The sequence below is a fragment of the Gasterosteus aculeatus genome, chromosome 2, assembly GCF_964276395.1.
Source record: "Gasterosteus aculeatus chromosome 2, fGasAcu3.hap1.1, whole genome shotgun sequence".
NCBI classification, from domain to species: domain Eukaryota; kingdom Metazoa; phylum Chordata; class Actinopteri; order Perciformes; family Gasterosteidae; genus Gasterosteus; species Gasterosteus aculeatus.
Genome location: NC_135689.1, coordinates 3296832 through 3324190, shown reverse-complemented (window position 1 = coordinate 3324190; position 27359 = coordinate 3296832). Strand labels below are relative to the sequence as shown.

The window sequence follows — 27359 nt, the reverse complement described above, 5'->3', positions numbered from 1 at the left end:
CTTTTGACTCCCCCGGCCATCAGCTCACAGTGAATAGGACACATGATGATCCATGCAGTGCATCGTTGGGGTTCTTTCTCACAAAGACGGACTGCAGACATTTGAAGCACTACAACACACATCAAAAAGTTAATCTGGGTTTTACATCACCCAAAGATTACACCCAAAAAGAAAGAAAGAAAATAGACACATTCAACTGATCTTTGATTTCCGATATGTGATATGTCTCACCTGTTGTTTCCACGGTAACTCCCTTGAAATGTGTGAGAATAAGCCTGACTTACGGCGATGGTTTTCCTTGTGAATGTTAAAATACATTTACAACCTGAATATTGGGACAAACAGTTCACTGTCACTAATTTACACACTAGAATAGACTCTTATTTGTAGAATGTAGAAAGTTCTTCTTTACATATATACCCAGTTCCTTTGTTCAGTTTGCATTTTGTAGATCATACCTGCATTTCCTGAAGAAAATGAAAGTGTTCTTTCATATGTGCTTATCCAGCAAAATATTTTTGTTCAGCCCAAAGAGAAGCATTTTCCTTTTATTAAAATATATATACACACATTCCTCTTTCCACCGTAAACTGTGTAAGTAAGTATTTATATATTCTTAAATGAAAAAAGGATATATATTTCTTCACCTGAATCCCGTCCTGGACAACAACAGACGTCCACTCATAGTACAAGTCTGCATTCTTCAGAACATGATTGCACTTAAACTTGCTATGGTAACACTGATTTGTTATACAATGTGCAGAGGATAGCCTCACATTATAACATTACATGCAAAAAATCACTTACTGGACATTCCACTCAACTCCAAGTCGGTGTCTCCGAAGAGACCACGAGGACAGCCACACATTAATTTACCAAGAAGGACTTAGACACGGGTCAGAAACAAAAATAAATAAATATTGACGCAACATGACGCAAAAAAAGGAAATGCACAAATTGGAGGGACACTTTGCTTGCTGTTAATGTACAAAATCAGAACAAAGATATTGCACATATCATAGAAAAAGGGATGGGAAAAAAAATACTGGATTTTAATTTTATTCACTCACCTTGTTGGCGAATAAAAGAAATATACTAAAGAAGGCAAAATAATTCAAAAGTGTTTCTGTTTTTGACTTAAAGAGTCCAGAGAGCAGCTGTCGCACGTTTCAAGGCAACAGACTTTGACGTGTTCAACGCGTGCCGTGGGTTCATTCGAAACATTCGCGCCGAAGCCTCAAAGTGCATTTAAAATGTCTTTTCGCCCTCAACCTTCATGACTTCTTTCCGGTTTAAGCAGCCACGGTGTGAGAAGTAAACCCAGATTGAAAGCAACCAACCGGTCCAGTTCATCACCCGCGGGAGTCGACAGGAAAAGTCTGTTTCGGGGCCTCGGCGGCGACGACGACGCCGCCGCCCGCGGCCCTTTGAGGCCCCGAATGCAACAGCTGCCGTCCAGACGCTCCTTTCGAAAGGCAAAAAAAAAATCCAGAATAGATTATCGGCCGGACCGAACGGGAGTTCACTCCTTTCAGATCTACATCCTGTCACCACGCAGTCAGTATAACACTGAGAAGATTCATTTTTGCTGATAATAATTGTAAGTATATTCTTACAAATGACTTTACGCACAATATACTGTACATGAAGTTTTGACTAAATAGATTATGTATTAATAATTGGCACATTTATTTATGAGAGCTAGGAGACAACAAATACAGCTGTCGTCTACAGTAAATACAGCGCTAGAACTACGATGACTGAGACGGTCGACTCGGGGTGTTCGACTGATCGCGTCCTTCACTACACATGAGCTCTACGGCAATATTGCCTTCACGTGACGGTCTGAATGAAGGGTCCGCCAACCAGCGAGTCGACTGCTGCTGGAGGAAGTACGACCGCCCGTCCGTTTTCCTCGTCTCTCGTCTCGATTATGCGAAGGTGAGACGGGCTACTGTAGGGACGAAGCGGTAGGGGGCGGCATCGGTGAGAGGACGCGCCAGCTCTGAAGCCGTCACGGCCGGGCGATGTGTGTGTGTGTGTGTGTGTGGTTGCGTGTGTGGGTGGAAACAGAGCATCTTCTTGTAGAGAACCCCCCGCCCCCCCCGCGCCTCCCGATTGGGGCCACGCCCGTGATCAGGCAAACTAGTAAAGGCCCCCTGGTGGAACTACCGAGTCCGATTTCCATCCTGCACATTGGTCGCGTGTGATTGGCTCCCGTCACAGCGGCGGTAAAACACAGTGGACAGGCCGTAAAGTCATGCTGTCAGTCCCTTTGGTGTGAGCAAGTCCCCGCCCCTCGCTTCCTCCTCCCTGCGCTCGGAGCGTCACACTACGGTGCTGATGCCACTGTGTTTGGGTTTGGGTCCGCCGGGGGCCGAGCCCGCTTGCTGGCCGTGGTGGTGCGCGGCGTGCTGGGCGTGCGGGGCGTGGTGGGAATGCTGGCTGTAGTGGCCGGCCTGCGAATGGGGCTGTTGGTGCGCGTGGGGGGCGTGGCCCGGGTGCTGGTGGTACTGCGCGTGGGGGGGCGGGTGGTAGTGGTGGTGGTGGTGGTAGGGCGGCGGGTTCTGCGGGGCCGTGGGGCAGTACTGCGAGTGGTGGCCGTGGAGTTGCACCGTGTGCGCCACCTGCGCCGTGTGGTGCAGGTTGGTCGGGTGGGGCTTGTGGGATATGAGGGTGGGCTGGGCGGGGGCGGGGAAAGGGGAGTGGCCCTGGGATGACGGCTTGCCTCGCTTGCTGCCGAAGAGCGACCCGAGGATGGAGGTGGGGGCCGAGTTGGGGACGGCGGGATGGCCGCGGTGGGGCGCGGCGTCGCGTGGGCCGGCGTTGCGTGGCGCGGCGTCTCTCCGGCGTGTGTGTGGACTGCTAATGATGGACCCCTGCAGGCGGGACAAAAAAATTTAAAAAAAAAAAGATAGCAGCAACTTTGTCAGCGAGTGCACGACACCGACTGAACCACGGCACCACCGGGATGAACTTCTTTATTTCAGATAAACAAAGTAGCAAAATGTCACGGGGCATGCAAATGAGAAACTAAAAATGCTTTCATGGGAGGCAGCAGCAACGCTAGCATCTCAGCGTCATAAGGGAGGGAGCCTTTTTTCAAAGGAGCTCGGGTGTAAAGAAGCTAAACGGCTTGAAACAGCGAATCTGTAACCGGTGTGATTGCACAGATACCATCAGGAGCGTAAATAGCATTGACAGGGGAACATTTCATCTTCATTCCAGTCGGTGTGCCAAACCCTCCAAGAGTCACACATGCAACTTGTTGTAATAGTTCCCACATGCAGGAGGATGTGACAGGCAAAAACAACTCAGCATCCACACGTTGGCATTCAACTAGAAGTCAGAAGGCAGGAGGAACTAAGCTCGTGGGTGCAGACTTTGCAAAAGCCCCGGTCACCTTTCCTCCCTTTTCTGGATCCAACAGTGCTCACTATACAGATATGACTTCTCCTTAAACGAAAAAAGAAAAAAAAGTTTTTTCCTTTGGCACATGCTGCATGTGAGACTTGAGGAAGGCCGCATGACGTCTTTGAAAGCAGAATGAAATTTTCAGGGTCCCAGACTTCAACCCAACACATGGACTCATGGACACATGAAATGAGGGAGAGGTGAATGAATGAAATCCACGTCTTTAGAAGTCTCTGCGAAGCCCATCGGCAAACCCCCGATTATGAAGGCTACGTTTCTCCCTCGGCTTTATTTAGAAGTTGTGGATTAAGGGGGAAAAGTAAGACGCTCAGTAACCTAGCGCCTCACAGAGCTACCACCCTGCCAGAGAAGAAGAACCCAATGAAAAGCGCTTGGATGTGATTCAATGAAAGACAGAGACAGGCGACAAGGGCAGGGATCAGAGGAGGGATTAGTAGAGTCATGCTTGCTTGAAGGTAAGGTGTATATTGGTCATATAACATGACCAGAACAGGAGATCCCTGGCTTTCAAAAAAAAAAAAAAAAATAGGGGGGGGGGGGCACGATCAGAGGCAGGCAACCCATGCATGCACACTAACTGAGGCAAGCAGGTCATAAGGCATCCCAGGAGGAAAAATAAATGATCCAAACAAATGGACGGAGTCTATGAAGCAAAGAAGGTGTAAGACCAAAAATAAATGGTGTGTTTTCACAGTGCACATCATCACATAGAGAGTAGCTTGGATACCAGCTGCTTCCAACTTACTTCCATATTGCTGTCTAGTGATCCTGCACTGCTGCGACGCCCCCGCTTGCCTGCCCGAGACATGCAATACCACAGATTAGAGATCGACAGCACTCCTACAGACGTCTGGGCCGCCCGCCGCTCCCGAAGGGGGGGGGGGGGGGGGAGTGCAGTGGATTGTGACTGTGAGTAAGGTCCGGATATAGGCGGCGGGGTGGGGCGCGTTCAGGCCTGGGGGAGGGTCGCGGGGTGACAGGTGGCGCTCTGGCCGACTGTAGAGCGAAGAAGCCACGTCTTCATGCAAGCCGGGAGCCAAAAGCTGCGTTCAACTTTCAGCCTAAACGCACTTCGGGCTGCTGCCAAATTTTGAAAGCGTACGCTGTGCGTTAATGTCGACAAACGTGGACTCCGGAGGCCGTCGAGTGTGCGAGAGGCCCGAGGACGCGTCCGCGGGTCTAGTTTTACCGAAAGATTGCAGCCCGCCAAAACACATTTTTTCGACTGGATAAAACGCGACAGCGTTGCCACGGGGATTATAGGTTTTTCTAAATAAGGGCGTGGTGAGGCGCGAAGCCAGTCTCAGTGACGGTCACGGAGGAACAGACACATCAAAAGCAATACAGTGGTTGTTGCACATGGGATGTACAGGCATATACAGGTCTGGGGGGGGGAGGGCGGGGGGGCGAAAACAGAGCACTTTTGCCGTTGTTAGGCACACTCAGCCAATGATACATGACCAATAATCACACATAAACAGGAAAATACCTGATGTGTATGGAAATAACACAGTAAATACACATGAAATGGGAGTATGGCAAGAAAGGAAAGAAAACACCGAGCTCAAATGACCCCACAGGCGACGGGAGGAACTTCTATCCACACCCTCCCTGACGGACCTGTGATTTCCCATTGAGGCACAGATCATGAGAACAGAGAGCGTTGTACTAACAACGGAGGCAGACCCCTGACTGGATTTCATTTTGTTATCAAGTCAATCACCCGAACGTCACATAGCCGTTATCTGTAATGAATGAAATGCATTCCTGCTTCGGAGGCAGCGGCTGCGCTAAACACTGACGTTCGTGGATGTGAGATGACGGTCAACGCCGAGACCGGAGCTACATTCTGGATCTTGTCGTTGCTTAAGAATGGTGCACAAATATACGAGAGAGGAAATGGCAAATGGTCTTTGAATAAAAAAAAAAAGATTATCACAAAATGTCTTTGAGTAACACAAACTCGGGGTGTGCAAAGGCGCGAGCTTGAACAAAAGAAAAGGAAAACGTGACGATAAAATCAGGGATGGGGGATGTAAACTCATCCAGATGAACAGGGGTAAGAACTGCCCGTCAATTTCATTCATCCCTGAGTGAATCAGAATGTCTAAACCACAAAGCTCTTCACAAACGGGGTCTGCATTGAGGGGCACCACAAGTCTCCCTAAAGACGACATATGCGCTGAGGTTAAACATGGATGGACTCTCCAGACCAAACTCTCCCCTCGTGTGCAGTGGGTTTAAAGGGCCGGGCCGGTGAACACAAAGGCCTTTTGGCCGTACCTGCTTCGGAGAGGTCTCGCAGGGAGCTGCTGAGGGCGCTGCGCTTCAGGCCCTCGCCCATGGCGTACGTGTCGTCCAGGCTGGCGCGGTTCATGTTGCCGTTGCCGGCCTCCTTCTTCAGACCGGAGCTCTGCGACATGCTGGGCCTCACCATCCCCTTCTGCTTCTCCAGCTCGGCTGCGGGAAGGAGCCGGAGGAGAGACAGAGGTGAGCGCTCGGTGGTTTTTAACGTCGCGTAAAAGGAAAAGGAGAACACACTCCTGTCCCCGTGAACCCTGTAAACATGCTTCCTTGTAAAGTGCTGCAGCTAATGAAGACCATGCCCTGTTTCTGCTTTGCACAGCCTGAGGTAGACGGAGCGAGAGGGGGGGGGGCGGCTCACACTCTATTCTGTATTTTTCCATTTCCTGGACCTCGGCGATGGACTCTCGCAGGTCGTCTGTGAACTTCTTGCGGTCCTGGGGGTTGGGCGCGTTAAAGTTGATGAGGACTTTGATGTCCGCACCTGGTATGGCCGATGTAAGTCTGATTCCATTCGGGTAATCTGCAGGAAACACATTTACACAAAAGGCCATAGATCAAAAAACAAGTTCAAACAAAAAAAAGCCCATTAGTTCGGCCGTTGATGCATCAGAGTGAAAGAAAAAAGCCAATTACATTGATTTTCAAACATTATGACTTGCATCCCATACAGAGAGAAGGACTGTCTGAAGCTGTACGTCACAGAGTTCTTCTTTTTCTGGAAGATCTTGGTCACCTGGAATCATACAGAGAGAATCAGTGAATGGTTTGGTGTAGAGACGGATGCAAGAGGAGAAGAATAAAGGAGAGGGCTTTCACCACGAGGAGGTCGTTGAACAGGAAGATCTCCCGCTGATGCAGGCCCAGCTTCTGGAGCTTGTTGGGGTCCGGCACTTCAAACAGACGGCAGTAACACACCAGCCGGCGATGGGGCAGCGACAGCACCTAGATCGGAAGGAGCACGGATGGCAACCATTCAGAGCTCGCTACGGCCTGGACGGGTGGTTCGTCTTTCCTTTAACAAAGAGTCACGGCAGGTACCAAGATGAAATCATCATATCTGTACACAGCGCATATCGGAACGAAGGAACATCCGGGAAAATAAGTTGTTTCTAAGACCAGATCAAAATAATTTACTGACAATACTGATGTCAGGTTTGTTTCACCACTGATGTTTGCTGGTAGCATATTAAAAAGCATGACGGCGTTGCCTCTAAAACTGTTGATCTGAACTTTAAGGAGGGCTCACGTACGAGAGAAAGTATTTACAAAAGGCAATTGTGCGGTTTAATCACCATTAGGGTATTACAAAACAATGCAGGGGTAAACCAGCACACGGCTCCTCCCATAAAGGTCACGACTAATTACCACCATGCAAATGGGGGATGGTTGTATATTCTTTGACTGGGAGTCATGTGGCATGCAGCCAGGGGTGACGTAGGTGGTGCAGCTCAGTGCAAACAATTTGTGTCCGTGGAATGTGTCTCCAGGGTGCCGCAATGACAGACGAGATGCTACAGGGGGGCCAAAGTTTGGGCCTCTTCAAGGTAATCAGATCCCTGAAACTATCAGAGACGGGAAGCCGTGCACATACTGTGAAACACTGAAAAATAATCAAATATAGCGTGATTTGTGGGTATTTATCCTACTTACACATCCCAGGCCGTGGTGGAGCGATCCGATCTGAAGAGGGGGCAAAGAAGAGGTTTCATGCAGCTGTTATGTAAGGATTATTAACGCTATTGACTGTGAGAATTCAATCTGTCCTGCTTATTAATGAGCCAATCTAAGGATTCGCCCTCGCGGAATGTGCACCTGTAGACTATAAAGGTGACCATGCAGATGGTCGCACCTCTGTAACGATGCTGGAGTGAAAACCCATCCAGCCCACTCTGGGAAGCAATAGAGGATCTGGTTATCACCGAGAGGAACTCAAATATGGTGTGTCCTCCTGAGCTTTTGATTCTGCAGCTAAATGGTGACCAGGGATCGTTTTTCAAAAACATGCAGCTATTACAGGCAGAGCGGAAGCGATCCGAACTGAAACAAAAGACCTCCTCACTAGACGAACCGCTCTCTCTCTCTCTCCCGCAGCTGCATCGGTTAATCACACTTTTAACCTTCACACGTGAAAGAGACGTCATCGTCTGCAGAATAACGCCAAAGTGCCGCTGCCCTGCCCCCGATGGCTCGCAGCACTGAACTAAATCTAATAACAGCTCTGGGGTCAGTATTCAGAAACAGAAATAAACTGGCTGCGGATTAGCGCATCAACGGATTACTGTATTTCGTGCTGCTAAATTAACCCCCAGTTTCCACTACTTCTCCCTTATAAAACTATGACGCGCTACGGCTGCAGAATGTGACCATTTCTTATCCGACTGCAGCACCGGGTGACATTTCTCAAGGGCTTCGGGTGTTTTAGAATCACCAGCGTGAAGGTCTAAGTCGACAACGCCACCCAAGGGAAGAACCGGTTCCATACATCTTCCTGTCCCTTCAAGGAATACAACTCTTAAAGTTCAGCATCCACAAAAGGAAAAGGGAAAAAGGCATTGAAGGCCAGGGGGCGGAACCGTTTCTGACGGAAGATATTTCCAGGTGTTCTTTTTAAAGATTATCGACATTACGGTTAAGATTAAGTACTAATTATGACACCAAATCTAAATGAGAATCTCCAACAGATCTGTAATTCTATTCCAACAGTATTGGCAACTTAAAAGGTAAAAAAAGAGCAATAAATGTAAGAAAGAATAAAAATACTTCAAATAACGCATAAGATATTCTCCATTTTCCAGAAAGTCCCTTACTCAGTTATCTCGGGTGTGCAAGCATGCATTAGATCTTTTGTTTAACTCGATGTACTTACTGGTTTCTTCCCCACAATGAGCTTTTCAACCTTCTGCACCTGCGAGACGTGGTCTTCGTTGGTCTTGAGCTCTCGCTTACGGATCCTCTCGTAGATGCCGACCAGCGTCTCCCGAGGGATGTCCTCCCCGTCATCCACGCCTGGGCGCACGGATTAGGAGTAAGGAGAGAAGATATATTCAAGCATGAACTCCTTCATCTTGGTCACTCAAGGCACATCCTCGCCATTGAGCGGTTTGGTTTGGTCACCTCTTAAATTCTTGATGAAGTCCTCCATCTTCATCTTCCTCTCGGGCTTGACGTTGGGGCTGTACATGTCTGTGTTGAGGAGGATGATGGCGAACGCCAGGATGAAGATGGTGTCGGGGTTCCTGAACTGCCGCACCACTGTGGGGTTGCAGATGCAGTAGCGCTGGCTGGAGGTTTGAGACACGACAACGAACCGTTACAATTCACAGCCAAACTCATACTATAAAACTCTCGGTTAGAGTTCTTACCTGAAAGCCTCGATGAGGCGCTCCACCTTCTGGGCTTCGCCCTGAACACGGATGTGGTTCTGAAATTTCCTGAGAGCCTCGTCCAGCTCCATGCTCTGGAAGTCCATTTCATCCACCACACAGCTGATACACGAGGGGACAGACGGCGTAAGAAAACGAAACTCAAACACGGAACGCATCCTTGATTATAACCAATTATTTTATATCTTAAAAGGCTACAGTCACATTTTAGCATGTGGTGATATTCGCGCAATGAGGAAGTCTTATCGCCCTGCAGGATCTTATAAAGTTGGATTTTATGAGTGCACATGGTCAAAGATTCTGGACTTGACGCATTTCCGTCCTCACATCCTTTGCTCGCCTTTATCGGATCATACAGCAGATGGCGGTGAATCACACTTACTCGAGGACGTCTCTGTTGAACTGCTTCTGCCGATTGCCCAGAAATTCTCCGATCATCTGCCTGCTCAGTCCCTTCCTCTGAAGCAGGAAGTGAGCCACGCCGACCGATGTGTCGGGGATGAATCCCCTCTCAGTCAGGTACTGGATGCCCTTCTCTGGCTTCCTGATAAATTCAACACGTAGAGGTGGGTTAATACATTTTCTAGTGCCGTCTTCAAAATGTGTGTTTTAAATGTATTCTTAACACACTAACATGCCTATACATTCAATGCATAGTCACATATTACGGACTAATTGCATTATTTCTTTTTTTGTGCGAGGATCTTTCCAAAACATCTTTGCATTTAAAATTTACACAGTTCAAAGCGCAACACACAGCGAGTAAATCATTTGCCGAGAGACCTCGCTGGCGTCCCCTCCAATCGCCAGGCCCCCCCGTCCACATGATACCTACTTGTTGAAGAGATTGAGGCCGATGCGGTAGTGTCTCTTGCGAATGACATCGTTGCTGAAGATGGGCGAGTCCCAGCTGTTGCGAGTCTCCTTGTGGTACGTCTGCTTGCTGAGCGTCTGCTCCCGCAGGCTGTCCCTCGACGAGGACTCGGAGCTGCAGTTGATGGTGTCGTTGGAGTTGGACGTGCTGTTGATGCTGTCGTTGTCCCCGTCGGAGAAGTCGGACTCGGACTTGCTCTGCCTGTTGGCCGAGCCGTTGATGGCCAGGTGGCCCTCCAGCTGGCGGTGGCGGTGGCGCAGGGGCGCGTCGTTGTCGCGCGAGGAACCTCGCGTCGGGGGCCCGTGGGAAATGTGTTTGGGGCTGGCCTGGGACGACCTCACCACGTGGCCGTGCGGTTCGTACGCCGGCGGCCGCTTGACGGAGCCGCGGTCGGACCGGTCGCTGTGCTCCGCCGAGCTGTCGCTGGGGGGTTCGATGGTCAACAAAGGGAGATGGTCCATTCTGAGACGCTGCTCCTGGCACTCCAGGGAAGGAGTGCTGCGGCAGCTCGTGTCTGTATCGCGACCCTCGTCTTTGGGGTCCATCGGCCAGTAATCCTGTGAGGAGTTGACCGAGCGCAACCGCAAGTCCGATTCTGTGCTGGAGGGCTGTTCCCCTGACCTGGACAGAGCGTTAGAGGGGGACACGTCCTCCTCGTCGATGAATAGGGTAACATCGCTATAGGACGCCAACGCCTCATCGTGCATTCGTCCAGCTGCCCTGCGGTGGGACTTTGCCTGATAGGACACCTCCCTTTCCCCCTTGGGGCAGCCCATTGCCTCCGATTGGTCCGGACCCTCGTCCCCTTGAAGGCTGCGACAGTTCAGTGCATCATCTATCGACTCGGCCAGCGATTTAACCTGCCTGGAAAAGGCGTCCTCCAGCTCCGTGATGGCGTCCGTCAGGTCGCCTTGTGGCGCTGGGTGAGACGCCATGTTGGCCTGTTGGTGCACCTCTATATCTCCACGTTCAGACTGCATCATGGACAGCGGGGCGCCGTCCTCAGTCATCGACACCTGCCTCCCTTCGAAGTAGGAGCTGTGCACTTTCTCGGGGCCCTCAAACGAGAGCTGCATCCTCATGTTGGAGAGGACGATGCGTCTGGACATGCGGTTCTCAGACATGGAGCTTCTGAGACGTTCAAAGTTCTTGTTCATCTGATACTGGCGGAAGGCCGTCTGGATGGTGCGAGCCGCATGCCGGGTTATGAATCGTCCGCCATATTTACGCTCCAGCATCTCCACCTAGAGAAGAGAGGGAAGTGGATGGAATATTTTCTCAGCTGTGCATGGTCTATAAAGTCCTGGATGTTAAAGACTATTCGCTTCTCACAATTCATTTTTACCAAGAACACTGACACGGCTGGTTCACTCATACTTAGCGACTGCATAATTTGCTCAGGTCAACCCTTAACTGCTGAGCAAGGCAACTTCGGAATACCTGTTTGTCCTGGAGGTCGGCGGAGAGCTCGTAGCTCTCAGAGAGCGAGCGCGAGCGCTTGATGGCCTCCTCCTCGGCCTGCTTCCGGAGGATGGACTGCGAGTGCTGGAGCTTGGGTCGACGGGGCCTCTGAGGCCCGGGCTGGACCCCGTGGCTGTAGAGCGGGCTGTCAAATCGGTCGGGGCTGATGGCCGAGCCGTGAGTCACAGGGCCCTGGCCGAAGCTGGCACCGCCATCCAGGGAAGGGCCGCTCTCGTTGGGCCGTCCATCCCCTTCCACACTGCGATAAGAGAGCAAAGGGAACGGTTGGAGAGTCGTCAGACTAACCACAGCTGTCTTCCCGATGCGAGACATGAAACATCAGAGCAAAGAGTAGTTTAATTTCATGATCTCATGGCATCACAGAGGTGAACTGCAGTAACTTTACAGTAAACACAAAAAACAACAGGTGCATAAGCTGCTTAATACTGGCCTGGACCTCAAAAATATGACAACCTGCTACAGAATTAGTTGTGTCACATTGGAAAAAAAAAAAAACGAATGCCACGTAAACACATCTTAAACAAATAATGTGAAAAGAACAAGGTTACTCACTCACTCTTACATTCTGCCGTACTACTAGAGGACTGCTTATTGCGAGAAAGATTCTCTATAAACTGCCAACTCTTCCTCCATATCTTGTCCACCATTCTTCCAGGCAAGTGAGGTCCAGAGTACACAGGCTCCTCCGGGAAACTCGAGTTATGCCACCTCAACAGCCAATCAGCGAGCAGCGGGAGTTACATCACGTTTGCTGCGGCGGCAACGCGCTGTCCCAATACGCGTTACAAAGTCCAGTTCAGAGCGGAGTAAATACAGCTTTAGCGGCCCTTTAGCAATAGCCGGGATGTGGGTTGTACGTGCTGTCCGTCTCTTTAGCACAACGGATGTTGTACTAACAAACACGTCTCGTGCTCCGCGGTACATTGGCTTCACTGTTTGCTGGCTTTCTAATGTGTTTGAACTGTGACTGGACACACCCTGACAGTGTACACAATCCACTTCCTTCACTAAACAGCCTGAAATCAACGTGCGGCAACAACAGCTCGCCAGCGCGCAGAGTGAAAAAGTGGAAGTGGAATATGGTCAAAAGTTCACAGGGGATGAATTTCTTCACATTTGATGTCACAACATTGGTGACTTTTTACTCTGAACGGAACGCAGATCTTTTGATTTGAAACCGCTCCCCGCTTGCACAGTCACAGTTGACTCTGCTAACTTAAAGCCGAGTGACAGACTCGGCCGTGTTGTCGGTCTCCGTTTATTAAAATGCATAAATCGTTTTTAATCTGATTCCTAACATACTGCTGCTGATTCTTGTCGAAGCTGCAACTTATTGTTGCACGGCGGCATCTAGAAAATATTATATTCCAACACCATGAATGGCGTTTTGGTGGCAACTAAAAGTTTTGTCATTTCTCCAGGTAGCACGGGCGTTTAGTTCCACTAAATGCTTTGTCAGAGTGAATACGCACATCAAGTGTCCTACTTCCCTTCTGGGTCAACCGAGGGCCACGTAAATGCCGACCGACTCCCACGAGGGAACCGGTACACACGACGTTTAGGTCTGGACAAGCAACTGAGAAAGCCTGTATGCAGCTGCACCAACACGACGTCTCGCGGGGCACAGCGAGGATCACATTTTATTGCATAACCGCCAATGGGACGAATCTCCCAAACCATCTGTCCGCTGCAAACTGTAACGCCGCCATCCCTGGAGTTCCAAGTCACACCTCGCGAGCGGCCACGGCTCAAGAGTACAGGCGCGCACTGCAAATCCTAAATCAAGGGAAATATATGAAAATATATTACCAATATATGTGGACGATGCTTAACTACTGGTCCAGGGATCAACTTCTAGCATGCTACCGTTAGCATGCTGCTGTTAGCCTTTAGCTCAAAGCACGCAATGAGCTAGCATGGTTAGAAAGAAGTATTCAGCCAGGCACTTACATTAAGAATTGTACTAATAACATTGTATTCAAGTTGTAAAATAATATTATAGTATTAATCTAACTTTAAATTACTGCTCGTTCCTCCCTCACTGAGAGCAAAACACTCGACTAGATCTCGACTCTTCGCTGTCCTTGCTCCCAAATGGTGGAACGAGCTCTCTGAAGACACCAGGACCGCAGAGAGCCTTCACATCTTCCGCCGCAAACTAAAGACACACCTCTTCAGACTCTACCGCGACTAAAAGACTAACAAATTGTAGCACTTAAATTGTACTTGTAACGTCACTCATCTATAGCAAATTGTAAATTGGCTTATTTGAGGAAATTGCACTTTCTTGTTTCTTGTTCTCCTGAGTTTGTACCTTATGGTTGAATGCACTTATTGTACGTCGCTTTGGATAAAAGCGTCAGCTAAATGACATGTAATGCTGACATGCTACTACTACCATATGATTACTGCAGCCATTACATTTCATTAAATGTATTGTCTTGCTTGCCTTGGTCTCAAGTTGTCTCTATCTACTTATTTATTTAGCTGTTGTTTTCTTGCGTCAACATTTTTGAATTGTCAGTCATCGGTGAAGCACTTTAAGCTGCACCAAACCGTAAGACGTTTTGATAGAAATAATGTTGTTTTTGTTGTTTGTTTGATCGTCTTTCGATCTTTTTCCTAATGGTGTATTTTTTCACTGCGGGAATGACAGCGGAGTCTATTAAATAACTGAAGAAACATAAAGCCTCCAGCTGCTTTTAATAGCTACTACAGTGCTGCTCTAACGTCCGCTCTCTCACCTCTAAAAACGTTCACGGCACAAAGTCAAAACTAAAAGGCGCAGCACTGGCTCGGCCTTTTCCCCCCCCCCACGGGACGGGCTTTCTCTCTTCCACTCCGGTTCCTTCTGCTCCACTTTCCACCGACCAAGAATCCAGGGGGACTGTGGGTGTTCACAGAGGAACGCGAGCGGGTATTAATGCTGCTGCACTTTTTGCTCTGAGGTCATTGAACGCGCCACAAGGAGGGGTCAGTGGTTTGTGATGGCGAGCCGAACGGGGCAAAACGGGAAAGGGGGGGGGCAGCGCTTTAAGAGCCGTGATGGACGTCGAAGGAAAAAAAAAAGAAGGACTGAACTACAGAGAAGCAGGAAGTTCAGTGACGTCATTCAGCGATTAGAGAGAGAAGTCACATGGTTCAGGCCTCTCGACGTCGCGTTATCATTAACTTTACATGTTATACGTTGTTGTTGTTGTTGTTGTTGTTCTCCCAGGACCTTTTTCCTGAAAGTGACTGTACCCCAACTATGAAATATGATCTGCTCGACGCCGTCGGTCCCGATGTCGGCATGGATAAGCATGTCAGCTCAGCTGGCAGTAATTTTCAGCCACGGGATGCAGAGACTCGGGAGGGAGGGGAGGTGGAGGTGTGTGTGTGTGGGGGGGGGGTTCTCTCGTTCTACCCCTACTTCCCTCTCAACACGTCCCGAACAAAGAGGCCCAGGCCCGTTCCATCAGTCGGACCTGAGGGACAAACATTCCTCCATCCCGGAAAAGAGGAGTCACATCTACAAGCGTTCTGGGAATAGAGGAAGGCTAATGAAGTGCAGGCGGGGGCCGCGACGCGGAACCAAGCAACCCAAGAACCAAGGTGTGCAAACGGTTTTCACACTATTTCATAGGGAGATCTTTACAGATTCTCTGCGTTTCGAGTGGAAATGAATCCTAAAATCCTCGCCAACCCGCGGATACTGTGTGACTTTTATCAACTTTGGGGTATTTTCAGTATTCATGCATGTTAACGTCATTGTATTGTTGTACTCTTTAAAAGGGGCTTTTTAACCGTGTTTTTAACCTTTGTAGTTTCTGTTTCAATATTTGATAAAGTACCAGACAGGACGGGTTTCCTGAAAAAGCGAGCACATAGTTAACAAAGTAAGAAACAGCAAACTCATGGAAGTTATAAAAGTAATCTTGCTGGATGAAAACATTATACGGTCACCAACACGGCTGCTAATGAAGTCTGATCTGCCTGCTGAGGCGTATTTTTATCCGTGATGGCAGATGGTGGCGGGAATCTGATCCCCCTCATCAGGGTGTTTAAGATAAATTATGTGTTATAACACCAATGCGACACATGTACAAACATTATCAGATGATTTGCCTTTAGCTGATAATTCCGTTTTTCAGCAATAGTTGTGTGTGTGTGTTCAAAAACACAGCCAGCCGACCCTTTCAATCAAATTAAACCAAATCAGAATTCTCACCCCCGCGTGCACCGACAACATGTGCCAGAAGCCCTAAAAAAGCAGATGTTTTTTTCTCTGAGAGCTCATAAACACGGATGCACGCACAGGTAAAAGGTTAGGTGAGACCACACGGTAACACGTTAATGAAACCCAGCATTAAAAAGGGTAAATCTGCCAGTAAACACTCGGGTGCGTTAGTCATTCCGGCACCAATGACCACACTAAATGGAGGACTTTGCAGCGGCTGTAACCAGACAGCACGGAGCAGGTCGGGGATTTACAGTCGGGCACATCTGGAGAGCCGCTCTGGCTCGGCGGACTGACGGTCTCACTCCTGAGAGTTTGCAGCAGACAGATATATATGGTCGACCCGAGTCTCACCGGACTCGAGGATGAGAGCTACTGTGAGTTACTTCAGCCCGCGGAGCTTCCAATGACTCAACCGCCATCTGGTGTCCGACCCGAGCAGAGAGCCGCCGCGTTGAATCGTCACGGCTTCTCAAAGGCTTCGATCTGCAGGTGGAAAAACTTTTGTTCCCCCGGTTAATACTTTGGAAATGTTCTCAACAACCCAAATCACAACGTGGTGGAGGACGAGAAGCACTCGAGCAGTTGAATACGATGCTGACATTTTGTCAACAATGAGCCTGCTGCGTTTTTGGCTTTTAAAGAGGCCTTTGAAGGAGAAGCTTTATTAGCACAGCACATGTGCAGCAAATTAAACCCAGTGAGTGGTTTCATGACCCGTCGAATGCCCTCCACGTACTTGTTAGTTAAGGCATTGACGCCCCCCCGCCTCCCCCTTCCTCCCTCCTGTCAGGACTCACACAAACAACAACAACCGAGCCGCTGCCGTCATCTCACAGTAATGAATATTTAAACTACACTCAGTACCTGCCCTTGAAGAACCAGCGTTGGAAAAAGCACGCAGTCACGGCAAGCGGGTGGGCGGGGGGGGGGACGACACACCACAGGAATGCCCTTCAGGAGGGGGGGGGGGGGGGGGGCAGGAGGAGGGAGGGAAGGGGGGCAATCCAACAACTCACAGGCTGATTCTGTACAGTGAGACTAAACACTCCACAGAGAAAGAAGGGGTCCGTATTTCTCGCAGCGGGGGGGGGGGTTGGTGGGGGTGGCGTCTCGGTTGAAATGGCAGAGCCCCACTTAGAAATTCATGATGCTCGTGACTTGAAGCGTCGCATTCCTTCCCGTCATCTTCCCGAGGTGGATTACGTGAGAGCACGAGAGCGGCAGGTTAATCCGCCGTGTGATCCGAGCCCCCCCCCCCCCCCCCCCCCCCCCCTGCTTACCTCCCCGCTGAAGCACACATGCGCCGTCTCGCCTCCGTTCACTTCAACAAAGCTTCGCGAGCTCCGGCAGCCTGCCGTAACCTCATCGAATGACACAAAGGCACACACACACACACACACGCACAAACTAAAACAAACACACCTCTCGCCCTCTCCTATTACTCTTACCAGCCGTTCAGCTCCAGTTCCAGCAGCGACTGCGTCTTCTCGGAGTTACACTGCAAACACCACATGCTGGCCAGTGCTCACAAGGACGACGTAATCCAAAAACGCCAACGGCCCCCATTACCGCCTAAAAGGTGCCTCCAGCCGGCGGACGCATCTCAGCGCCGCCGCCTGAGTCTGTCCCTGCCTGCGTCTGGGAGACGTTCCCATTGCCTTTGCCTTCTGTAGGAAATGAATAGAACCAGCTGCCTACGGGTGGTCGGCGTCCACGGTCAGCGTCTGGAATCTCTGACAGGAACAAACGCTGCACTTTCTTTTTCTCTTCCTTCCCCGTCTGTCTGTCTGTCTGTCTGTCGGGCTGGTGGAAGTATAAGGGGGTGGAGATGGGGGGGGGGGGGGGGGGGGAGGCGGAGGAGACAGGGGAGTGTGGGTTCCTCGCCAGGTCCCGAGCAGTATGGAAGGGGGCGGGGTGCAGGGAATGGGGTGAATGTGTGTGTGTGTGTGTGTGTGTGTGTGTGTAGAAAGAGAAGCAGACGAGATGCCTCCTGCAAAACACTAATCTTGCAGGGGAGGGACACAGAAACGACCCTGGGGAAGTGGACGCGGAAGAAAGAAATCCCGTGTTATCGGGGAATGTGGAAACATAAGAGAACGAGAGCGAGCTACAGACGGTGAAGGTTGGGAACAGAGATACGCGCCCGGGGACAAAGTGTGAAGTGGCGGATGGTCGCGTAGAGACAGAAGATAGTGGAGGAGAAGGGGGCTTCTTTTGCATTAAAGAAAACTGACTTAGTAGTTGGGGGGGGGGGGGGGGGGGAATCACAACGAGAGCGCCTCTATTAATAGAGCCTTTCTGGGTGGAGAAGTGACTGTTGTGCTGTGCACCAAGAAAAGAACCAGAGCATTCTGGGTGTTTCTGCTGCAGCCAATCACAGAAGAGTAAAAGTACACCGGCACTGTTTGATTGAGTGGCTGTACATCAAACAGCCAAAATGCCCCCCCCACCCCGACCCCCACGTACTGCATAATGCTCGCCGGGTCCCCCGAACCGACGGTGCCTCGTCTCCGGACTACGCCGTGCTGTTGAGACGGGGCCAGTGACTAATCACCCCTCTGAGGGGAGGGGGGGGGGTAAATTGCCCTCAAGTCAAAGGGATATTCTACCTAATGACAACAGGCACAGGAAACAGGGGAGAACGACTCCCACATGGAGCCAGTTTACAGGGACACCAATCATCCACACACACACACACACACACACACACACACACACACACACACACACACACACACACACACACACACACACACACTAGAGGGAGATGTTGTTGTCCTCTAATTACACGTCTGCCCCCCCTAAAATGATTCCCCTTCTCTGGACTGTTTTCATCTGAGACTTCAAAAAGGAAATCTGCAGAACGAGCGACAAAAACCAAAAAGGACAAACTTGTGCACATCTCAACGTGTGCGCTGGATCCCAGCAGGGGCCTGTGAAACACACACACACAGCGTACCTGCCACGTGGGACCACGGCGCAGTGGTTCTGTGCAGAGGGGCACCGATGTACTTCCGTCTGAGACGCCTCGCGGAGCGAGACGGAACTTACAGGTCTCGCCGATCAATTTTATTCCTGATGTGGAGGAAATGGAGGAAAACAAGCAAACAAAAAAGGGAGAGCGAAAGCGGTTTAGGACGTTCCCGAGAGGCGCAGATGGAGGCGGATATTTAGGTTGTGAAATGTGTGCCTGAGCAACGGGGGGGGGGGAGCGGCTAACTCGGCTTTATTTGTTTGGAAGTGAGAAACGAGTTGCTGTCGCCGTCTCAATTTGAAGGCAAGCGAGGGAAGCTCGCAAGCCGCCGGGGCATCGCCGCGATTGTTCCGGCACGAGGCTTCCGGGGGCAGCGTCGGCGGCGCCATCGCGTCGTCTAATTAGACGAGTTCCAGGTGAAGTCGGAGCTGTAAAAACCGGGCGCACAAGCTCGAGGGACGCTCATTTGGGCGCGTGTAATTCCCTCCCTGTCTGCGTCTCCCCTGGCATCGCAATTCCGGTCCAGCCGTCCCGCCTGGCGAAGGCCCGCTCGGGCCTCCTGAGTGCCGGCCGCCCCCCCCCCCCCGGCTCGGCTCCAGAATGATGTCATCGAGAATTCCAAGCAGAGGCCCCACTCTCGGCTCATAAAACGCCATTTCTTCAACTGGATACATATGGTCTTTCTGCATTTCAGCTTCCACCCCATCAGCCCCCTGCTTCGGGTTCCACTGCCCCCCCCCCCTTTCTTTTCTTCTTCCTTCCTTGTTTTCGTGTAAGGAGAGGTAGATACATTACACTTGGGACGTGGCCAAAGGGGGGCACCCTCGGGTCAGCAGCACGCAAACGCCTCCGTCAGGTGCCTTCGCACAGATATGGTACCCGAATAGCAGAAAAACGTGGGTCCCCCCCCCCCCCCCCGCGAAAGGGGCCAAAATGGCATGGCAGAGGACAAGGCGGCAAAGGAAACGAGAGGGGAACGTGGCGACTTCCTGGAAACCTGGTCACAAGACTCCGTCTACATGACATCATGCAACGTTTCTTCATTGTCTGCCTCTGCTGGATGCCGAGCGGCCGAGAACCTGCGCTACGAAACGGAAAATAAAACAAAAAAAAACACCGCCCATTCCGGTCTGGAAACCATTAGCAAGGGGCTGATGTCATGGTTTGATACAACGGCGTTCGAAACGAGATGCAGTGGCGTAGCTTTGGGAACACGGGAGGACTTTGTATCAGGGGGAAGAAAATAGAAACACATTTCCCCAACGGATTCTCAGGAACAAAAGAATTTCTGCGCACGCGAAGGATCTGGCAGCAGATGTATAAATAGTGCCGAGATGAGAGTAATTAAAGGATAAGCTGCCCGCGCTCATCACATCCGGGCGGCAAAGCCGCAGCAGATGTGCGTCGCCCGTGGGACCCTGTGGGAACGATCAGAGATCATCAGCGGCAAGTGACGCCTGAGAGGCTTTTCTCCCGCTCACGCGTCACCCCGTGGAACTCCAATCGGTCCGTCCCCGATACGCGCAAACAGCCCGGCTGGACCGCAGGCGACGCGTGTCCCAAACGATCGTACTCATTCGCCAAAAGAAGAGGCAACATATCAGCGCTGGTACAGAAAAGAGTTTCGACGATCAAAATGACACCTAAAGAACAAATAAAAAGGGTCCTCACTCTCTCCTGGGGGGAGCTGGTTTTCTCAGCGTTTGTGTGGGTTTCCTCTTCCTTTTACATTCCAAAGACATTTGCAAGTCAGGTGGGGGCTCTGAATCGCCCGAAAAATAGGAATGTGGGCATCTAGCGACTTGTCCCGGGTGTTCGTCTGCCAGCTGAAGGACTGGTCTCGTCTTGCCGTCTTTGCCGGCAGAGGACTCGCATGAATAGAATTACAACGGGGAACCGAGCAGACTGTCACACAACAGCCGCGTATTCGTACAGTCCAGCATCTAAAACCAGAAAGGACATTTCTTGGAAGTAATGCAACTACACGGCGAACTCCTCCGGGTTTGGCACGCCATCCCCCTCACCCCCTATAAGAGCCGTGTTTACGGTCTCGGCGTTTATAGAAGCGGGCTCTGCTGGTCCATTTGGGAGATTTTCCTTTCGGTTCCCTCGCTTACCAGAGGCCGTGTTTCCCTGAAGCTCCACCCCGGCACCGAAACACACTCCAGCACTATTCTGCGCCTGCTAAAAATAGACCCATGTGAGGCGACACACTCTGGTAAATACTCTTGAGGCGAACAAGGCCGCGAAGGACAAGAGAGAGGGGGGGGGGACGCGCATTGAAACGAGAGAACGACCACTGGACGCCGCGCTGCTTTGCTCTCGTCCTCGCCGGCTCCTCGACACTGTGGCGTTGTGAGATTTTGAGGGTCAGGTGGAAAACCGTCCCCGGTGGTGACACCGTGCACGTGATATACCCTACAGGCCTCCCGACGTGACCGGGCCTCGCTACACGCCGGAGGGGGGGGGGGGGGGCTCCCAGAGTGACAGCGCCACCCGCTGGTTGCACGCGACACTGTACACCCCCCTTTGAAGACGCACACCCCGGGGGGGGGGGGGGGCGGCAGCTGCCTGGGGGTCGGGAGAATGCAAATAATCTATTCGAGGCAGCAACAGACTCACACCTGCCTCGAGTCTCGGAGGGCAAAGCTCGTGGTTCACGTGCCGCTCGTGTGGCAGAGCAAACATGCTCGTGGAAGGATTACCGGAGAAGATCACGTCTCTCGCTCGTCCTTATTTTCCAGAGCTGATTCCCAAAAAACATCCATCAGTATAATCCTGGAGAATAATAAAGAGACAAAGCATATCGATAGAACGATAGAAACCAGACACGATCCACGATGTGGATCTGACTGCGATCAGATAAATAGCTGATGCTCTTAAAAGGGATTCTTAATTACTCAAATCAGAGGTCGTTAGCAAGCATTAAATAGTGTTTTGGTTTGGAGCGGATTGTCGTATGAGCACGAGGTAAATAGACACTTTAATTGCACGGAAAGATTTGAACTGATGCCGTAGCTTCACAAGGGAAAAAGGGAGGAAACGCAGAAGCAAAACCTCCTAAATTCCAACAATACTCGAGTCTGCGATGGCCTACATTCCACCGCTCACCTCTCCAGACGCAGCTGTCCGACCACTTCAGCAGAGTCTCCCTCGGTCGCCGCGGACGACCTTGCGCCGCCGCCGCGACCCCTGAAAAACACTGCGGCCATTGATTCCCCCCCGAGGAGCGGCGCGGCGCCGGCACGGGCACATAAAAGGCTGCCATTGTCGCTTCTGCTCCGTGCCGCGGTTTTTCCAGTCTTTGACTTTTGGGGAAAAGACACAGCCGCTAAACAAGGCGGCAGAGAGGGCCGTGACATCTGACGAAAATGTTTGCTCTCGTCTAGTTTGTGCGAGCGTCATGGAGAGAAAGTGAAAGCGCGACATGTATTTCATTCTAGCGGCACTGGTTAGCTACCACGAAACACTCCAGCAGAAAGTGCCCAAAGATCTGCGGTTCAAATCCCGTTAAATCCCCTGAAGATCCGACATACAAGTGATGAGACACAGAGGAGCCGTCACCGTGACGATCGACCTCCTTGCGCTCATTTCTGTCGGGATTCAAGTCATGCTTCCGTACGTCTTTTAGTACGTATACGTGACCACTGGCCAGAGGATTTGCTCCAATGGAAATGCATTAAGGTTCACCAGAAACCTCTCCCCCCCCCCCCCCCCCCCCCCCCCGGACCCCCGGAGGGACCTTCAGCAGCGACCCGGATCCCACTTAAAGCCGTGGAAGACCGTCATGGCCGCCAGTGCAGTAAAATGAGAGGTTTTATAAAAAGAAACACTATTCTGGAAACACTACCACCTCCGTCCGAAGGGATCTGAAAAAGTACAAAAAGAATACAATAAAATATTTATCACAGAAGTGACAAATCTAAACTGATTTGCTAATATACGGTACGATCACCAAGTGAGAACATGTATCCTTACTTTGTCAAAAGAAATCCTGACTATTAACGTCAGAAACAACCTCCAGGCCGTCATCATGAGAAGACTCGGCTTACATGCGATGTCAATTGAATCACTGGTATTTAAATATTAATTGACACACCTGTCACACCTGAAAGCACCTCAACAATAAAAGCAGAATTAAAAAATAGATAATTAATGATTCCAGCCTCTCGTGTTCACTGAACGAGTATGGCGACGTATTGGGAAAGTTAGAAATGAGCTAAAAACGGTTTGGCCATTTTTAAAAAGTCTTTTCAAAGTACAGCAGACAATGTGGAAGCAATCAATCACGGAACAAAGGCACAACAATCAGCACTCAATCATCGCCGCAAACGGAAGCAGCGGAAACCTTTTCGTGCAGGTCACCAGATTGCTGAGAGGATTCATGTTGACATATTCCAGTGGAACGAGATATCCTGAGTCTGCAACTTCCATTCACACCACATTCCCAAAAAGACCTGCCGGCTGCGAGTCAGCGGATCTTCTGTGTTGCTACGAAGAGCGACTGTACAGAGCGATGGAGGCTTTCTGAGAACAACAAGCAGACTCGCATCCGCGATAACCAACCCCTGGAGGAGCGAAAAAAAACGCAGCGCCGTGTTTACCGCTTCCTTTCTCCGAATGCCTCCCCCCCCCCCCGTAACGCCCCCTCGCTTGAGACGGCGCCAAAGCATCCTCGAGGAAAAGGGCCACGCGGGAGGCAAACGGATTAACGCAGCATCTTCATGACACAACTACTTTACGTTCCTCTCGCACGAAAACCAACGCGTCAGAAGCTGCAGAAACACACCGGACCAGATCAGAGGGGGTTTCCAGCGTGTCACCACGCGAGGAACAGCTTGTGGTCGCGGCGATCGATCCGCGGCCCCTCCATCACTCGTTAGAGGCCCGCCCATGCCGGCCCCCTGAGCCAAACAGGGTTACAAACGGGCCCTTTGTGCAGTTGCGCTTTGTATCGCGGGTGGAATCGTGCGGAGGACGGTTCAGTTTGCACAAAAGGCGGTTGAGGCGTTGTCGGAGTGAGGAAAAAAGGAAACGGGGGCGAATAGAAGTGATTATAGACGCGAGCCCCCAAGAAGAGAGGTGGCTTGAAGCTACATCGTGCTTAAAATGCTGGACTTTCCGAGGTTGTCGAAGCAAATTAATGCTTTCCCCCTCAGACTAGAATTGGAAAAGAGGTGTTTTAGTAGAGATGGAAGGTAATTGCCTGCACAGACACATGAATAGCCCTTATTTGAATCCAACCAATAGCCTTTGTCTTCATCAAAGTTCTCTGTGAACAGATGATCTTCTGCCGATGACGCCAGAACCTGAAGCCAGTCCACACACACACACACACACACACACACACACACCAATCGGTGACTTGCGGTCACCACTCGGACAAACACGAAAAGCACGACTCCCTCCTGATTTTCCATGCGACCGGCTTCCAAAACAAATGGTCCTTGGACGAGGACGCGGAAATGTGGAGGGTGTTTCTCCTCCCACGGGTCTGTGAGAGGACGAGGCTGCGGCCGGGAGGCAGATTTATTTTAACGGGTCGGTTAAGGGCTCTTTAGGGCGATTGAGAGCTGCCATTTTTAATCAGCCGGACCTCCTAACAGACTCAGGTGTCAATCAAGAGCAGAAGGCCGTATCGACAGAGAGTCACTTTAACAGCCGCATGGTAATCGACGACTGACGTAAAAATCAACATGGGCTGCATGAGAAGGTTTTTTGGGCGTCCACTTCCTCCAGCTGCGTATACACGGTAAAGCTTCGGTTTAAATTCCGGGAGTTCACATATTTTCACGTTTGATGTTTTATTGGTTGGCAGAATTTCCTTTCCTACAAAAAAAAAAAGTCATCTTTATTCTGGAAACGTCAGTCTGAACCTCCCTTACCAGCAGAGTTCTTCACATTATGGGCTGCTGACTTTGTTTTGAGTTTACATTCTCCTCAGGGTGACCTCGGGAATGCAGGCGCAGGTCATACGATACACCGGGACGAAAAAAAACTAAGCATTGGATCGTTATTAATGGCAAGAATATGGAGCCATGTGGGTCCATTTAAGGTCTTTGGTTTTTCTCGAGGCCATTTACACAACCGTGACGTATTATCCCAAGCTACATTATCGCTTGGATATTTGATAAATGTTCAATATTTACCCTGGATTTGACTCTCCAGTAAAAACCAGAGGAACCCGTCGCATGTTCTATGTTCTACCGGCCGGTCGGTCACTTTGTCTGCGGCTCGTCGCAGAAGTTGGCGAGGGAGGTTTGATTTTTCACCCCCACGGCTGGAAACGGTGCTGATGAGAGGAGGCCATAAAACCACCAGCTGAGAGATGCTGAAGCGCTCTGTAGCGTTTCGGAGAACTGCAGCATCCTGATAATTATATGTCAGCCCCCCCCCCCCCCCCCTCCCCCCTCCAGCCCGCTTTCTGAGCCACTGTTAATCTAAGAATATCAATCGTGGCCGCTTTAAGTTAACGACTTTTGTCGCCTGCAGAATACACTATTTAGTTACCAATTTGCACTGGTTACCCTTTAAAAAAACGGGCCCTGCATCTTCGATGCTTGATCTGATGAAACGCTGACCCTTCGCACACCAGTGGATCCAGAGACGGGTCCAGTCCGCCTACAACAGCCTTCCAGATATTACCCCGACCCGACTTCCCTGTGCATGAGGTCAATTGCCTCACTCGAACCTTCAACCAGTACGCTGTGCAGCACAATACAGGGACGGCTGAGGGGTGGAGGGGGGCACGATGAGTCAGCAACCCGGTGACATCCTGCCCCCCCCCTCCCCTTCAGATAACAGGACGAGATCCTCGTCCCCATGTAATCCGTTCACGGCTTTACTCCGTTGTCCGCTGGGCCTCCTGTTGGATGCTGTTGGGATCCTTTGCGTTTAATGATGAAACACGGAGGAATTCGGCGTAACAAGAAGCAGTTGAGGTCCGTAGCTGCAGCGCCGGGACTAATGATCCCAGAGGTGCAATTCGGCCTTTTTTTATTCGCCGAACCACAAAAACGTAACCCGGCAACGTCCTGCACCGGGACAACGAGATAACAACGCGCGTGACGCAGTGCAAACACAGGGCAGAGACGGAGGGGACGGGGGAGGACAGAGAGGTAGGGGTGAGCCGCAGAGGAGGGGGGGGGGGAGAAGGCAGCGAGCATGCACGGAGTACAGTGCCGCTCTGGATTCTCTCATCAGCGCCTCACGCTCTGTGCATCTAATGGGCATTAATGACGGCCGCTCATTCTGAGGGGGGGGGGGTCGGGTCGGGGGAGGGGTCTCTTAATGAGAGGCACAAATAAAAACCTCCCCCCTCCCCCCTCAGCACCGTGCATCGGCGTGACTTCACACTACAGAGCTGCTTCGGTTCTGTTCACCCGTCACGCACAGAGATCAGTTGATCATCTTTTTATAAAAAAATAAAAAATGAACAGTTCAATTTAAGAACGCTCGCACTTGAAGCTGCAAAACAAATAATGTTGGATATTCTAAAAGAGGTTAATTACATCATTTCAGTTCAGTCGATTCATGCACACACGCACACACACACACACCTGCGCTGTCTGACAACCTGAACAGCTGCTGTCTCCTCAGAAGCAACCTGGACACACACACACACACACACACATCTGTGCACACCTACCTCCACGCCTCCGCGTCCGGGCTGGACTGCGCGCTACCAAACAAGCCCGACCTTTGCCCCCCCCCTGAGAGGCAAGCAGACCGTGGCTGCCTTTAATCTGGTCCCGAGGTCTCAGGCACGGCGGAGCGGAGAAACCTCCACCTGACGGATTTACTCCGCTCTGATCAGCACATTCCCCTAAACGTCAATGGAAAGAAGAGGCTCTGCACACACGGAGCGCCCCCCCCCCCCGCCCGCCGCTCTGCTGGGGCCCCTCACAGCCGCACGCTTTCCTTGGATCGCTTCTTTTCTGCTTTATAGTCTGTCAGCTCCCCCCCTCGCCCCCACCTCTAATCATGTGTCTCTGTGACCATTATTCCAGCTGCTGTGTCGGTTCAGTGAGGACACGGAGCCTGCGTGTTGCAGCCCTGCAAGGTCACCGGTTGTTGTTCTCCCCCCCCCCCTCCCCCTTTCTATCCTCCCTCTTCGGGACATGCGGTGTGGCCGAGGGGGCAATCTGAGTCCTCATCCAGAACATATCCTCCGACAGCCCGAGCGCAACCCGAAACGTGGTTAGATAACAGGTCGGCGGCGTCGCTGCATCCGAGGGGAAGTGGGAATAGGACTCGCGTTGTGTGGCACTTAGAAAGGTTCGAGTTAAACGACGGGAACGCGTCGATGTTTACTCTGCCCCCCCTCCCCGTGTCCTGCTCAAGCCAGTTGGGTCCAGTTGGCCTCGGCTGATGAAAGCGCGTCAGTGCCACGGGACGAGCTCACGCTGTGTGATTCAGAGGGACAGTTCACCCCAGAATCAGAAACCGGACCGAACTCAGCCAGACTTCAAAATGTAGTCCTTCCCGTCCAATAAAATGGGACTCACGACCGGGTTACTGAACCATTTTTTATAGGAACGCTTTTCTTTCAACCATAACTCCAAAGTTATTTTCTATGTGAATAGTCACTTTAAATAAAAATCAAACTATGGGCCGGATTTCTTCTCCCTGCACTACGTCATTTTGCAAGAATAATTCCTGACAGAATGAGCAAATTTGTGA

At 50.9% G+C, this 27359-nt stretch overlaps 1 protein-coding gene across 12 annotated transcripts in view; it reads right to left on the bottom strand.

Annotated features, from left to right (window-relative positions):
* Positions 1–515: 515 nt before the first annotated feature.
* Positions 516–27359, bottom strand: part of LOC120829429 (IQ motif and SEC7 domain-containing protein 1) — a 59915-nt gene continuing 33071 nt past the window's right edge. For 4 of the 12 annotated variants that reach the window (XM_078083312.1, XM_078083318.1, XM_078083326.1 and 1 more), the window contains 13 exons: positions 11440–11719; positions 9961–11243; positions 9508–9669; positions 9105–9227; positions 8857–9023; positions 8609–8748; positions 7393–7422; positions 6559–6684; positions 6376–6475; positions 6101–6262; positions 5719–5895; positions 4181–4230; positions 516–2879 (listed from right to left, as the gene is read on the bottom strand). In XM_078083312.1, the coding sequence (XP_077939438.1) occupies positions 2328–2879; positions 4181–4230; positions 5719–5895; positions 6101–6262; positions 6376–6475; positions 6559–6684; positions 7393–7422; positions 8609–8748; positions 8857–9023; positions 9105–9227; positions 9508–9669; positions 9961–11243; positions 11440–11719 (3352 nt within the window). In that variant the 3' untranslated portion in view covers positions 516–2327. Of the gene's footprint in view, positions 2880–4180; positions 4231–5718; positions 5896–6100; positions 6263–6375; positions 6476–6558; positions 6685–7392; positions 7423–8608; positions 8749–8856; positions 9024–9104; positions 9228–9507; positions 9670–9960; positions 11244–11439; positions 11720–12033; positions 12447–16983; positions 17086–17151; positions 17567–20348; positions 20540–27359 lie in introns of those variants that run through there. The other 8 variants (XM_078083347.1, XM_078083329.1, XM_078083338.1 and 5 more) reach the window with 8 other exon arrangements.